Here is a 13,829-nt window from a genome sequence, read left to right on the forward strand (position 1 = left end):
TATATATATATATATATATATATATATATATATATATATATATATATTTTCATATGATTAAACTATGAAAATGATTTGCGTATTGCTACACAACTACATTTGTATATTGTTATGTAGAACTGGGAGCCAAATCTTTTGATTCCCAGAATCTCAGAAACTTAGAGTTGAAAGAGAGTGTGGAAATTATATAACTAACCCATAAGTAAATAAGATTAAACAACATGGGGCAGTAGGTGGCGCAGAGTAGAGCACTGGCCCTGGAGTCAGGAGAACCTGAATTCAAATTTGGCTTCAGACATTTAACACTTACTAGCTGTGTGACCTTGGGCAAGTCACTTATCCCCATTTGCCCTGCCTTCCCTCCTCCAAAAAGGCCAAAAAAAGAAAAGATTAAACAACATGTTCAAGAAGTGTTCATCCAGCATTTTCTTATAAAGGGTAGGTAATCTGCTACCCTGAGCACAGGGATACCATTAATAAAACATTCTGTAAATTTTTGTCTTTTAGGAATTGAAGAGAAGCTCAGTTAGGATAGCTTTAAGAATCTTATTTTGAAGATCAGGACATTTGTTCTCCCATTCTATTGCATCCTTCCCATTTTCCATAATTTTTCTCCTCCATTTCCCTTTTTCCAATTAATAAACTTTTAATTTCTCTGTTTCCCACATCCCATTCCTGCACACAATTCTCCTACTCCCCCAAAGAAAACCCTTGTAACTAATATATACATATATATGTATATATGTATACACACATATATAATTAAGCAAAACAAACTCCTACATTGGTCATGCCTAAAATTGTGTAGCATTTATCATATCTGTCAGCAGGTAACATTCTTTGTCATTCATCTTAAATCACAGTTGATTATTGCATTGATCAAATTTCCTAAGTCTTTTAGTTAGTTTTAAAATTGTTTCCTTATTATAAGTTGTTAATTTTATCCGATGTGTCTTCTCATATTTCTTTGAAATAATTTATTTCATTATTTCATGGAGCACTATAGTTTTCTGCTCCATTAATATATTAAAATTTTTTCATCCATTCCACAACTGATGGGGATCCTCCTCCCTAGTTTCTAGTTCATGGCCTACACGCAAAAAGTTACTATAAACATGTCTGTAAACATGGGGCATTTTCTCCTTCCCCTTCCCTTTCATCTCTTTGGCAGAGTCTAGACCTAGTAGTTTTATTGCTGGGTCAAAGGAAATATATATTTTTATAAATGCTTTCTAGAATGATTGGACTTATTCATAATGTCTCCAATAGTACATCAAGTGTGCCCAATGTCCTAATTTGTCTTGGTAGTTAGAATCCCAAGTATTTAATATATCTTATATTTATTTAAAATGGAATTTCACTTTTTATCCCTCCTTATTTGGTATAGTTGGTTATAAAAAGAAATGATGATTTGTGTGGATTTAGTTTGTATTCTACAACTTTGCTAATTTTATATTCTACAGTTTTTTTTTTAAAGCAATTGGGGTTAAGTAACTTGCTCAAGGTTACATGGCCAGTTATTTCTGGGTGTGGTGCTAAGTATCTGAGCCCGGATTTGATCCCCAGGTCATGCCAACACTGGAGCCGGTGCTCTTATCGCTGAGCCACCTGGCCGCCCCTACAGCTTTTCTAACAGCTTTATTGTTTCAATTAATTTTTAGTTAATTCATTAAGAAAAACCTTATATTTTTAAAAAGTGATAATTATGTTTTTCCTTTTGCCTATGTATATCTCTTAATATCTTTTTAATGTCTTATTGCTATAGCTAAACTGTATAGGATTATATAATATAGTAGTAGAAATAATGGAAATACTTGCTTTACTTCTAATCTTATTGGAAATGCTTCTATATGCAATCTTGTTATTCTGGCTCATGGCTTTAGATGAACACTATTTAAAGAATGGTCTATTATTGCAATGTTTTTAAAAAAATAAAATATTATATTTTAAAAATATTTTTCTTTGGCCGTCACGTAAACATATTTTTGTCCTTAATGTGTTATATTATGTTTATATTTTAATAATATTTAACCAACTCTCTATTTCTGTTATAAATTTAATTTTTTATTGCGTATGATCTTTTTGATATGTTATTGTAGCATTTAAAAAAATTTTTTTATTTAAACATTTTGCATTGATACTAATTAGGAATAATGGTCTGGAGTTTTCTTTCTGTTTTGATTCACCCAGGTTTAGGTGTCAAGGTGTCAAGACCATTGAACGAATTTAATAGAATACTCTATTTTCCTAAATTTACAAACAGTTTATGTGACATAGAATTTATTGTTTTTTGAATGTTTGAGAGAATTTGCTTGAAAACCTATCTGGTCCCGGGCGGTATTATGGGATGGGGTGAATTCACTTATAGCTTATTCAATATTTTTTGAGATTATATTATTAAAATTTCAATTTCTTGTCCTTTTAATCTGGGCAGTTTTTTTGGTAAATATTAATTCATTTCATTTAAGCTGTTTATTTTATCAGCATATTATTGGGCTAAGTACATTTTGATTACATTATTCTTCTTTTTTTTCTTTTTAATGTTTTTGATTCTAGTAACTTAGTTTTTCTCACTTTTTGAAAAAGTCAAATTAGCTAGCAATTTAAAAAAAATTTTGTTGTTTTTTAAAGAACAATTAGTTTTATTAGTTCAATGTTTTTGTATCAATTTTGTTAATTTCATCTCTTATTTTCAAAAAATTATTAGGTGTCTACTGTATGCCAGACAGTGGTCTAAATGCTAGGGACACACAAATAGGCAAAAGACAGCCTCTTCCCTCAAAGAGCTTTGTTGTTCAGTCATTTCAGTTGTGTCTGCATCTTCATGACCCTACTTGGAGTTTTCTTGGCAAAGATATTAGAATGGTCTGCCATTTCCTTTTCCAACTCATTTTATAGATGAGGAAACCGAAGCAATCAGATTGTGTAGTAGTACATAGCTAGTAATTGTCTGTGGCTGGATTTGAACTCACAAAGACGAATCTTTCTGATTCCAGGCCTAGCAGTTTTGTCACCTAATTGCCATGCTAAAAGCTTACAATTTAATTAATAATCTAATTATTAATATGATTTTATTTAAATGTTGTTACTAAGGAATGTATTTAGTATATCTGCTATTCTTAAGTTTATTTTATTTTTTATATCCTAAGAAAGTGTCCATTTTTATCTACATGTCATGCATAGCTAAGAAATATGTATACTGCTTCCATTTCCTCTTCAGTAGCAGCCAGAGATCTATTGTATGTAATTATTATTTTCTAAAATTTTAGTCAGGCTCTTTGTTTTTTTGTTTTGTTACTTTTGTTGTTATATTTGTCTGAAAGGTGAACACTGATGTTTTCAACTATTACATTTTATTGCCTTTTTTTTTCCTGTAGCTCATTTAGCTTTTGAGTTTTTAGATTCTTTGCCATTATGTGTACATATGTGGAGTATTTATCTTAATTTATCGTCTCTGGTACCTTTCAGCATATTTTCTCTGTTTTATCCTTTTTAAGGTGTCCATTTATACTGTTGCCTTCTCTGAGATCATGATTGTTACTTTTGCAATTTTTAGCTTAGTTGAAGCATAATAGATTTTGCTCTAGCTATTTATTTTTTTTCTGTGGATCTTTATATTTCAAGTGTGTTTTCATGTAAACAACTTCTTTCCTTCAACTAGAGCCCAAGCACAGTTCTTATCCTTTCTTTTTCTCCTTTTAAAATCCCTTTTAATGTTACCCATTTCAAGGTTTGAGATTGTTAGGCCTATAACTAATGCTTCCCTGAGCTCACTCTCCCTTTTATTCCCCCTCTTCTCTTTCCTTTTTTTATTCCTTCCTTTCACCTGTAGGATCGCATATATTTTTAATACCAAAGTGTGTGTTCTGCTCTCCTTTGACTGATTCAATGATATTATGTTTCAAATGATTCTAGTTCCCCCTGCCTCATTCTCTTTATAAAGCCTTTTACTTATATACCTGGATTTTGTGAGGTAATTAGTTCCTCTCTCTAGGTGGTACAGGGGATAGAATACTGGGCCTGACGTTACAAAGACTCATCTTAAATTCAAATCCAACCTCAGATGCATACTAGCTGTGTGACCCTGCACAAGTCATGTAACCCTGTTTACCTCAATTTTTTCATCTGTAAAATGAGCTGGAAAGAAATGACCAGCCACTCCAGTGTCCTTGCTTAGAAAACCAGATGGTGTCATGAAAAGTCAGACATGACTGAAGAATTAGCTGAACAACAACAAACTTACCCCACTTGTTCTTATTTCCTTTTTTCTTTTCCCCCCTTCCCTTTCTTCTTTTAAGAAGGTCAAAAAATATCATCAGCTCTTTCCGTGTGGTCTTGGGACCATCTGGTCATGCTGCTGGTAAAGACAGTAAGGCCCGAAAGCGTACAGTGAATTGGCCAAACACACACAGCGTATAAGTAGACTGAGCCTCTGATCCTACAGCTGAGTAAAGTTCCCATTTTATCTCAGGTTCAGTGTAACCGTGGCTCATGGTCCCAAGAAGCATTTGAAGTGTGTAGCAGCTCCAAAACATTGGATGCTGGATAAGTTAACAGGAGTTTTTGCTCCAAGACCATCAACAGGTCCCCACAAGCTGAGGGAGTGTCTCCCACTCATCATCTTCCTCAGAAACAGACTGAAGTATGCCCTGACTGGAGATGAAGTAAAGAAGATTTGCATGCAGCAATTCATCAAGATTGATGGCAAGGTCCGCACTGATATTACATACCCAGTTGGCTTTATGGATATCATTAGCATTAAGAAGACGGGTGAACATTTCCATCTGGTTTATGACACAAAGGGATGCTTTGCCGTTCATCGTATTACAGCCGAGGAAGCTAAATATAAATTGTGCAAAGTGAGGAAAATTTTTGTGGGTACAAAAGGTATTCCCCATCTGGTGACCTATGATGCCCGTACTATCCGTTACCCAGATCCTCTGATCAAAGTGGATGACACAGTTCAGATTGATTTAGAGGCTGGCAAGATCACTGATTTTATCAAGTTTGATACTGGTAACCTATGTATGGTGACCGGTGGGGCTAATTTGGGTCGAATTGGTGTGATCACAAACAGGGAGAAACATCCTGGCTCTTTTGATGTTGTCCATGTAATAGTTTTGCCACCAGGCTCTCCAACATTTTTGTTATTGGCAAAGGTAATAAGTCTTGGATCTCTCTTCCCCGAGGAAAGGGTATCCACCTTACAATTGCTGAAGAGAGAGACAAGAGATTTTGGCAGCTAAGCAGAGCAGTGGCTAAATGAGTGCAGATAAGGATTTGTAGGGTTTCAATCAAGTTGAGATGTTACAGTTTTTAACAAAAAATGTGATTACCCTACAAAATATAAAATACACAAAATAAGAAATAGCTTAAACAGCATGGTCTTATAAAATGAAATAGAACAAGCCATAAATTCCTTTCTCTTCTTTCCTTGGATTAGGGTACTGTGGGTATGAATGTTGCACAAAATGTTAGAAGACGCAGCTGTATTGGTTTTGCTTACTTTCTTCGTCACATGGAATGGGTCTCTGATTGGAGGATGGGTAGAGGACATATCCCAAAATGGCTGATGTGAAAACGAAAGATATCAATAAAACTTCAAGGAAAAAAAATATCATCAGAAAAAATAACAAAATCCCTACATTTGAAAAAACAAAACAAAAACAACCCCTGTTATGATTCCTAATAACATTGGAATTCTAAGAGGACGCTTCTATCAACTTCACCTATTGAAATATATTCACTTCAACCTTGTTTGCTGTCATATTTAGCTTTTATTTTTCTCTTAATTCCTGTCTTTGTTTTTCAAAGCACAATGCAGCTCTGTTTGTTTTTTTTTCCTGTTTGGAGGGGGGAAGGCAGTGCAGTTGGGGTTAAGTGACTTGCCCAAGGTCACAAGGCTAGTAAGTGTCATGGGTCTGAGTCTGGATTTGAACTCAAGTCCTCCTGACTCCAGGGACAGTGCTCTATTCATTGTGCCACCTAGCCACCCTGATCTCTGTTCTTTTCATCAGGAATGCCTGGAAGTCTTTTTCTCTATTAAAGGTTCATTTTCCCTCTGTAGGTTTCTTCCTAGTTTTGCTGGGTAAAGTATTCCTGAGTGTAAGTCTATATATTTTGTCTTTTTTGAATATGGCATTCCACTCTCTATAATCCTTTTGAGCTTTTCTCATCCTGGTTACCTGATATATTTTTAGCATAATCTTTATGCTCTGGATTCTAACCATGGCATAACTAGAGGTTTTCATTTTGCAGTTACTTTCTATTTTCACTTTGCTCTCTTGTTTTACTGTTTAGGCAATTTTCTTTAATGAACTCTTGAAATATTATATTCATGTGTCAGGTAATGCAATAATTCTTAAATTATCTCAGCCTAATCTGTAGTCCAGGTCAGTTGTTTTTAATATAAACTACTTTATATTTTCTTCCATTTTCAGTCTTTTAACCTTACTTTAATATTTCTAGTTTTCTCATAGAGTAATTAATTTTTATCAAATTATAATATCTAGGGAGTCTGTTACTTGGGTAAGGTTTTGTAGCTCTAGTTATTATTTTTACTTTTTCTTGTAAGTCTTTTCCCCAAGCTCTCCTTCCCTCCACCCCCCCCCTGTTCATTTCTTTACACTTGACTTTTTCATTTATGATATTGTTTTAATTTTTAATCCCTTGCTTATTTTTTCCCAGGAATTTTCATTGATCTTGTGGCCTACTTGTGTTTTTCTTTGAGGCTTTGCTTGTAGATGTTTTGGATTATTATCTATTTGCAGTTTTAAGTTTTGAGCTATGGAGAGGCACCTTGGCAAGTCAGAGTCACACAGGGAGTGCAAGCTAACTTATGGCCTCCATTTGTACATCTATAATTTGAAGATACCTATAATACCTCTCTCATAGGGAGAGTGCCTTAATGTATGCAAAATATCTCATAAAGGCTGTTTGAATGTCAGTTATCAGTCCATTTGCTGTGCATCTAACATAACCATCACCTCCAAAAGCATGAGCTTTTAGACCAGAAATACTCATGAAGGCTGTCTATCAAGGGGTAGATGGATTTACAACCTGCCTTGAGGGTAGGATTGTCCCTGTGTGACTCTGACTTGCCCAGTGTTACACAGGAAGTAACTACTGAGGATAAGCTTCAGACTCTTACTTCTTGGCTGTCACTCCAGAGGCCATCCCCAGTGCCAAGGTTCCTCTCCATAGCTCAAAACTTAAAATTGCACATAGATTTGCTCATGTTTTTTACTCCATGAACCACTAACTTTCAGCAAACAGAATAGTTTCAATACTAAACATTTTTGACTGCCTCTTCTTGTGGCAAGGTTGACATTAAATGCTGCTTTGAAAACTTGCAAAAAACCTCCCAATCAACAGCTTCTTTATGTCAGACAAATGGAGTTAGACTTAAATGGATGGAACCAATTAGGCTCAAGTCCTATTTTTGGTACTTCCTGTCAGACCAAAGAAATCCCTCCTCCCTATCCCCTTACTCAACCTCCTTTCCATCTTGCATTATTCCCCCTCCAGAGCCTGGTTCAGGACACCAACAATGTGAAAAAGCTGTAAACTGTACTAAGATCTTCCTCTGACATACCTCATTAGGCCTCTAACACATTTGACTCTGCTTTCCCCTAGCACTACTGCATGTTGGAATTGGAAGAAATCTTTTTGTTCTCTGTAATTTGTAATGGGGTAAGGATGCAGTATCTGACTTCCTGGACACCACCTCTCTGGTCATCAGCAGCTCAGAGTCCCAGATCAGGGGCTGATCCCTGAAGGATCCCTAAAGAATGTTTAGGGTTTGGAATTCTTTTGTCTTTTCCCCCTTTTTGGTGGCTACTTGAGCACTCCCTTTTGAAGTAAGTTTGTTACCCAACAGTTAGGAGGAATGAAAGCTATGCCTGGAGGGGGAGAGCCAGTAAGACTGCAGTTGGGTTGCCTTCTTTCTCAAGAACCCTCTAGTTATGTTGGCTCACTGGGTTGTAGCTGTGATGTTTTAAGAAACTTCCTCCGACAGGCCCCTTACCCCTTTCCATCACTTAAGTTCCATGTGAAGAAGTCATATAGGGGTGGAGGGGTGGGGAGGAAGGCAAATGGAGAAAAACACTGAGGAAGTAGCACTAGGGAATCTCATTTTCCTCATTTTTAAAATAAGGGAATCAAAACTGTTGCCTTGTAGATATGGAATATAGATGATCCATAAAGTTCTTTTCAGTCCTAAATCCTGTGCTCTTATAAGCTCACTCTCTCAGGACTATTCATTCAATTTTGTCTTTCACATTTGGAGAGGTATTTACCGTAAACATAATTTTTTTTAATGCCAACTATTAAAAATATCAGCATGGACCCATATGATACCTAACCCCATAGGTTCTATTTAGTTCAAATCAACAAGCATTTATCAAGTGGCTGCTATATCCAAGGCACTGTGCTAGGTTCTGGGAATTCTTTAAAAATGAGACAAAACATATAGTCCTAGCAGTAGTCCTCAAAGAACTTGCCCTCTGACTAAATCAGGGGTGGGGAACCTGCAGCTTTGAGGTCACAGGCAACCCTCTAGGTCCTCAAGTGCAGTCCTTTGACTAAATCCACATTTCACAGAACAAATTCCCTTCATAAAAGGATTTGTTCTATAAAACTTGGACTCAGTCAAAAGGCCCACATCCAAGGACCTAGAAGGCCATGTGTGGCCTTGAGGTCACAGATTCCCTACCCCTGGACTAGATGATTTATTCATCTTGACTTGTCCAAGGATGTGAGGTATACTTCATAGAACTGGAAATGGAGTCAGAGGACATAGGTTTTAATTCTTCATCTGTTATTTTACAATTATACAATTTTGGACAAGTAATTTCATCTGTTAATTTCAGTTTCCTCATCTATGGATTGAGGGTGTTGATAAATAATCTCCACGGACCTTCCCAGCTATAGATCCTGTGTGCACCCCAAAAACCGTGTGCAACAGAAATTCTTACCCAAATAATACTCAGAGGTTTCTCAAGGTAGGAAGCAGAAAAGAATGGTTTATTATGATCTTGAGAAAGGGCCACCCTCCTGACAAATGGTCAGGGAGGAGAAGCAATTTACAAAAGGAAATGGCAAAGTTATAAAGCCCTAACGTGGAACTCTCCGCCACCCCCCTCCTGACCCTTTTCATCCATTGGTTAGAAGTTAGGTGTAAAATCCAAACACGGCAATCTACCTCAAGTACTGGAACAAGTAAAGCGTCGACCACCCAATGTCCATTTCAGAAAGCACTTCTGTCCTTATTTGGCATATCTTGTGTTGAGGTGTCACAGATGAGAGGGGTGATTCCCTGTTGCTCTGAGTTTTGAGTCCTTGTAAATCATATGATTTCTGGTGAAGGAAACTTGGGCCTGTTTCCCACAAAAAACCTTACTAGAATTTAGAGTATAGTCTGAGAAGTTTTTACTTCTTTCACTCAATCCTAAAGTCTCATGGGGCAACTTCCTAATCAGGGCTGGCTGTCAAAAAATTAGGGCTGGCCAGAGAATATGGGAATGGGCTCATCCCATCCTAGGATAGCAGCGACTGCCTGAGGTATTGCAGAAGGAAGGGACCCCTTTCCTCCCAAATCTGTTTATTCTTCTTGATACAACACAAAATAGGAATTTCCTGACATTATTCTGAGAAACTGATAGTTAAATGTTTGTGGGCCCAAAAGCATGGGATTGGATCAAATAATTAGTTCTTGTCCTCCAAGATTCATTATTTCTAAGATCTTCCTCTTAGACAAGACCAGAGAAAACAGGGGAATCCCATATATGCCATGGAGGAGGATTTGATCCTTTACAACAACTTCTGATGAATAAAGAAAAAAAGGAGAAAAAAAAGCACTATGATGTTATCTTAGCTAGCTCTTTTATCTCTGGATGTTTATGGTTTAATATTTTATAAGCTCATTTCTTTTAATTATTTCCCCAGGATAGATAAAATCTCTGTGCATTAAGCCATTATTTTTGAGCTCTCATTAATGGACAGGCTAAATGAAGGCATGGGAATATTCTGAGCTTTGATACCTGTTCTTTTGCTGAACTTGCTGTGACCTAGTGAAAATTACTTAGGTTCTTTTTTTCTCTTTTTAAACATCTGTAAATGGTGTAATTTTCGTGGAACAAAAGAATGTTGGGAAGTTTGCTTTATGATCCTATAGGTCATTTAGAGAGAAGAGAGAATTTGTCCTTTAAAAATACCATATTGAAATCTGGGATTTTGTCTGGCCTTTGACCACACACTCAACAATTTTACTTTACTTTTATTTTACCTGTACATATTGATGGAGACTCATGAGGAATGAATTTTGAGCATATTTGAGCCCACAAAATATCTTAGATCTGGGGTAGTGGGTCTGGACTGGGTACACATGTGAGTGAAGGGACATCCTTAGGTGCTACATGAAGAATTTGGAGAAACATATATGAAGTGATTCAGAGTGAAATAAATAGAACTTGGATAACAATATACACAAAAATTTAAATAGTAACTATTAAAAAAAAACCCAGTCAGGTCTTAGATTACAATGAGTAATCTTATTCCTGGTAGGCTGATTGGGAGATGTGTATCACAGTATAAATCTGGGGACTGTGAGTATGAAATGTGGTACATACTGTCAGACAATTGTCATGTCAGTTCGCATTGCTTTAATCTTTTTTTTCCAAAGGAGGGTTCAATGTTGGTTGGGAGTGAAGAGATGATTAAAGAAATAGTTTCTGTGCTATAAAAATAAAAGGTAACAATAAAACCTTAACTAGATAGATAGGTGGATGTATAGACATATAGACAGATGGATAGATAGATTTGCAGTGCAAATATTGATGTCAATAAGAATTATGGAGATCATTTGGAGTACTGGAAAAGGTGTTGTATTAAAATACAGAATCCCTGAGCTTGAGTCCTGGATATAGTATTTCCTAGCTCAATAACTGTACATAAGTCATATAACTTCTTGCAGTCTCCATTCCTTCATCTGTAAAAATACTTTTACATACTAGTACTTGATATAATACTCGAAATACCCACACCCCAGATTGTTGTGGGGAAAAGGCTTTGTAAACCTACAAAAACACCAACTGTTATTGCTATTACAAACAAAGAGTTATGATATTCTGAGAACAGAGAAATTACTTGTGTATAGCTGGAGGGATCAAAGACAGCTTCTTGGAGAAAGTGATATTTGAACTGGGTCACTAAGGCAATTAAACATTTATTAATATGCCAGGTACTGTGCTAACTACTAAGGATACAAAGAAAGGTTTGCCTTCTTTTGAGAAGGTCTTATGTTTAAAGGAGATTGAAATCCAATAGGGATTACAATACATTTTTAAAAAAAGTTGAAAACGGTTGGGAGAGGAGAAAGGCACTCTTTGGGACATGGAGAAGTCCAGATGGCTATATCCAGGAAGGAAGTGAAGAGATGGTTGACCTGGACACTATTCTTTAAATGGAAGTTCTGGGTGCGGATCTCTGCCCTCCATTCTCCAGTCAGAGAGAAGGGAGAGCTTGAGGGACAGAGAGTATTGGCATGGTCTGAGATTCAGAGCTGGAATGATCTTGATGAAGATGTTCTTGGAGAAACATGGTCTCCTTGGAGAAACTCCAGAGGGGTACAGCCAAGTGGGAAATGAAAAGTCTTAATAGCATTGGTTATAGAGTCAGCTGCCCTGCACACCTCTCTGAAAAATAACTAAGCAGACAATTAAGAACAATGATTAGAACATGGAAGGATGTTGTGTATGATAGTATTCTTTTTGGAAATCAGTGCTTATAGGATCTATTTGTGAGGGGATTGAGGATAAGGAATCGGGGTCACTGAATGGTGATTTGCAAGAAGTGACTGGATTAGGGGTAGACCATCTATGTGCATACAGTGGTGGATGTCTAAGTTTCAGACCAACTTTTTCTATTGGTAATTTTTTTTAGTTGGCAGCCTGGCCTATTAAGAATCAAGTACTCTGGGCGGCCAGGTAGCACAGCAAGTAAGAGCACCAGCTCCAGTGTTGGGATGACCTGGGCATCAAATCCGGACTCAGACACTTAGCACCCACCCAGAAACACCTGGCTGTGTAACCTTGAGCAAGTTACTTAACCCCAATTGCTTAGGGGCGGCCAGGTGGCTTATCGAGTAAGAGCGCCAGCTCCAGTGTTGGGATGACCTGGGCATCAAATCCAGGCTCAGATACTTAGCACCACACCCAGAAATAACTGGCCGTGTAACCTTGAGCAAGTTACTTAACCCCGATTGCTTAAAAAAAAAAAAGAATTAAGTACTGCAATCTGGCAACCCTGAGTGGCGATGTAGACTAGAAGTAGGATAAGGTTTCTAAGGAGTATAGAGACCTTCACAGATGTTAAAGTGCTCATGAATTGTTTGAAAAACAGAAATATAATCCACTTGTTAAATTTTGGAATATCAAGGATCCAAGATTTCACTGGTTCAAGTATTTCCCTTGGTGACACAGGTTGAAACTCCTGTACACTATTACAGGCTGAATTAATAAGTTGCTGAAACATAAAATAAATAAAAAAAAAAACAAACTCATCTCTCGTGGTCAATCATTTGGTGATGAGCCTCTCTGAACATTTCTGGACTGTAGCTCTCGGGTGATAGACACAAATTAAGTCTACTGTCAAGTTCATCTTGGAGTCTTCTCTAGCTTGTTAGTACCTTCTAGAACTTGAGCCCTGACAAAAAACCTAGCCTTTGAGAGCCCAAGATCACCTCCACACCACAGTGAGCCATTGGAATAGAGCTTTGACAGAAGAAACTGCTGATTTATTATAATAATAGCTAGCATTTATATAGTGCTTTACATATATTATCTTATTTGATCCTCACAATAGCACTGTCTGGTAGATGCTGTTGTTATCCTCATTTTACAGCTAAGGAAACTGAGGCTGAGAGTTTAAGTAATTTTCTGGAGTGCGTGTAGGTGTAACATCACTAAGTGTCTGAGGGAGAATTCAAGTTCAGGTGTTTTTTTTTATGATGTAAAATGATTATTTATTTTTTCTTCTCCAGTTTTTAAAACACAGAGGGGTTAATGAGGACAGTGGGCAGGCAGGTCCAGCCTGGGAACCTGCACTCCAATGCAGCATTTCCAGAGGCCCCAATATGGACCCAGTAGTGAGAGGACCATACAACATTTCCTTCTGTGTTCAAATAACAGGAGATTTCCCTGAGTAAAGTGTTGATTTAAATAAGACTTATCTTGAATTCAGCAGCAACAACAGCCCTGATACCATTTATCAAGGCAGTGGCACTGGAACAGAGGCCCAGGAATGGGAAGAAGGGTTGTACTGGGTTCCAGCTGCCTCTTCATCCTACACTACCCACAACTTCTGGGAATCCACCAGGTTCCTTTACTCCTGGATCCCTGGACTGGGGTTCCTGCAAGCTGGGCTGGCCACCCTTCCATGCAAGGGACTTCTCTGATTTGGTTTTAAAAAGCAATCCATGACCTGGACAATCTGCAGTTTCTTTGAAAGCTCTCTTCTTGCAACAGCCCCGGAACAGATTAAAAACACATTTATTGCCCTTTGGGTTTCTGCACTGGTCACACTTTGCATATTTTGGTTTCAAGGAAGGGTCAAAGTTTTTGTGTGGGTTCCTCAGTTTTTTTTTTCTGCTTGTTCTTTGAGAGAAAGTCTGAACTTCCATCCTTCTCTTCTTCCAAGGCTCGCTTTCCCCGTGTGCTGAGATCAGTGCTGCCATTCTCCTTGCACACCTCTTTAGGCCCAGGGCGGACATATGGTTGTATCAGCAATGCCATATTCACAATGCCTATAGAGATGACAAATATGCTGATATA

The 13,829-nt window shown here is 37.2% G+C and overlaps 1 protein-coding gene, 1 long non-coding RNA gene and 1 pseudogene across 3 annotated transcripts in view; 2 read left to right on the forward strand and 1 right to left on the reverse strand.

The window, feature by feature from the left end:
- Nucleotides 1-13,829, forward strand: part of LOC138153524 (uncharacterized) — a 484,393-nt gene that overhangs the window by 337,946 nt on the left and 132,618 nt on the right. The gene's annotated exons all lie outside the window — the stretch shown is intronic.
- On the forward strand, nt 4,436-5,287 carry LOC138153522 (small ribosomal subunit protein eS4-like; annotated as a pseudogene).
- Nucleotides 12,995-13,829, reverse strand: part of LOC138151917 (tRNA-dihydrouridine(16/17) synthase [NAD(P)(+)]-like) — a 2,069-nt gene continuing 1,234 nt past the window's right edge. The window contains 2 exon segments of the mRNA XM_069075493.1: nt 12,995-13,642; nt 13,644-13,801. Coding sequence (XP_068931594.1) covers nt 13,337-13,642; nt 13,644-13,801 — 464 coding nt within the window. The 3' untranslated portion in view covers nt 12,995-13,336.

Source organism: Petaurus breviceps, unplaced genomic scaffold (genome assembly GCF_028583685.1).
Source record: "Petaurus breviceps papuanus isolate PSGF00001 unplaced genomic scaffold, PetGlider_PUasm1.0 151, whole genome shotgun sequence".
Classification (NCBI taxonomy): domain Eukaryota; kingdom Metazoa; phylum Chordata; class Mammalia; order Diprotodontia; family Petauridae; genus Petaurus; species Petaurus breviceps.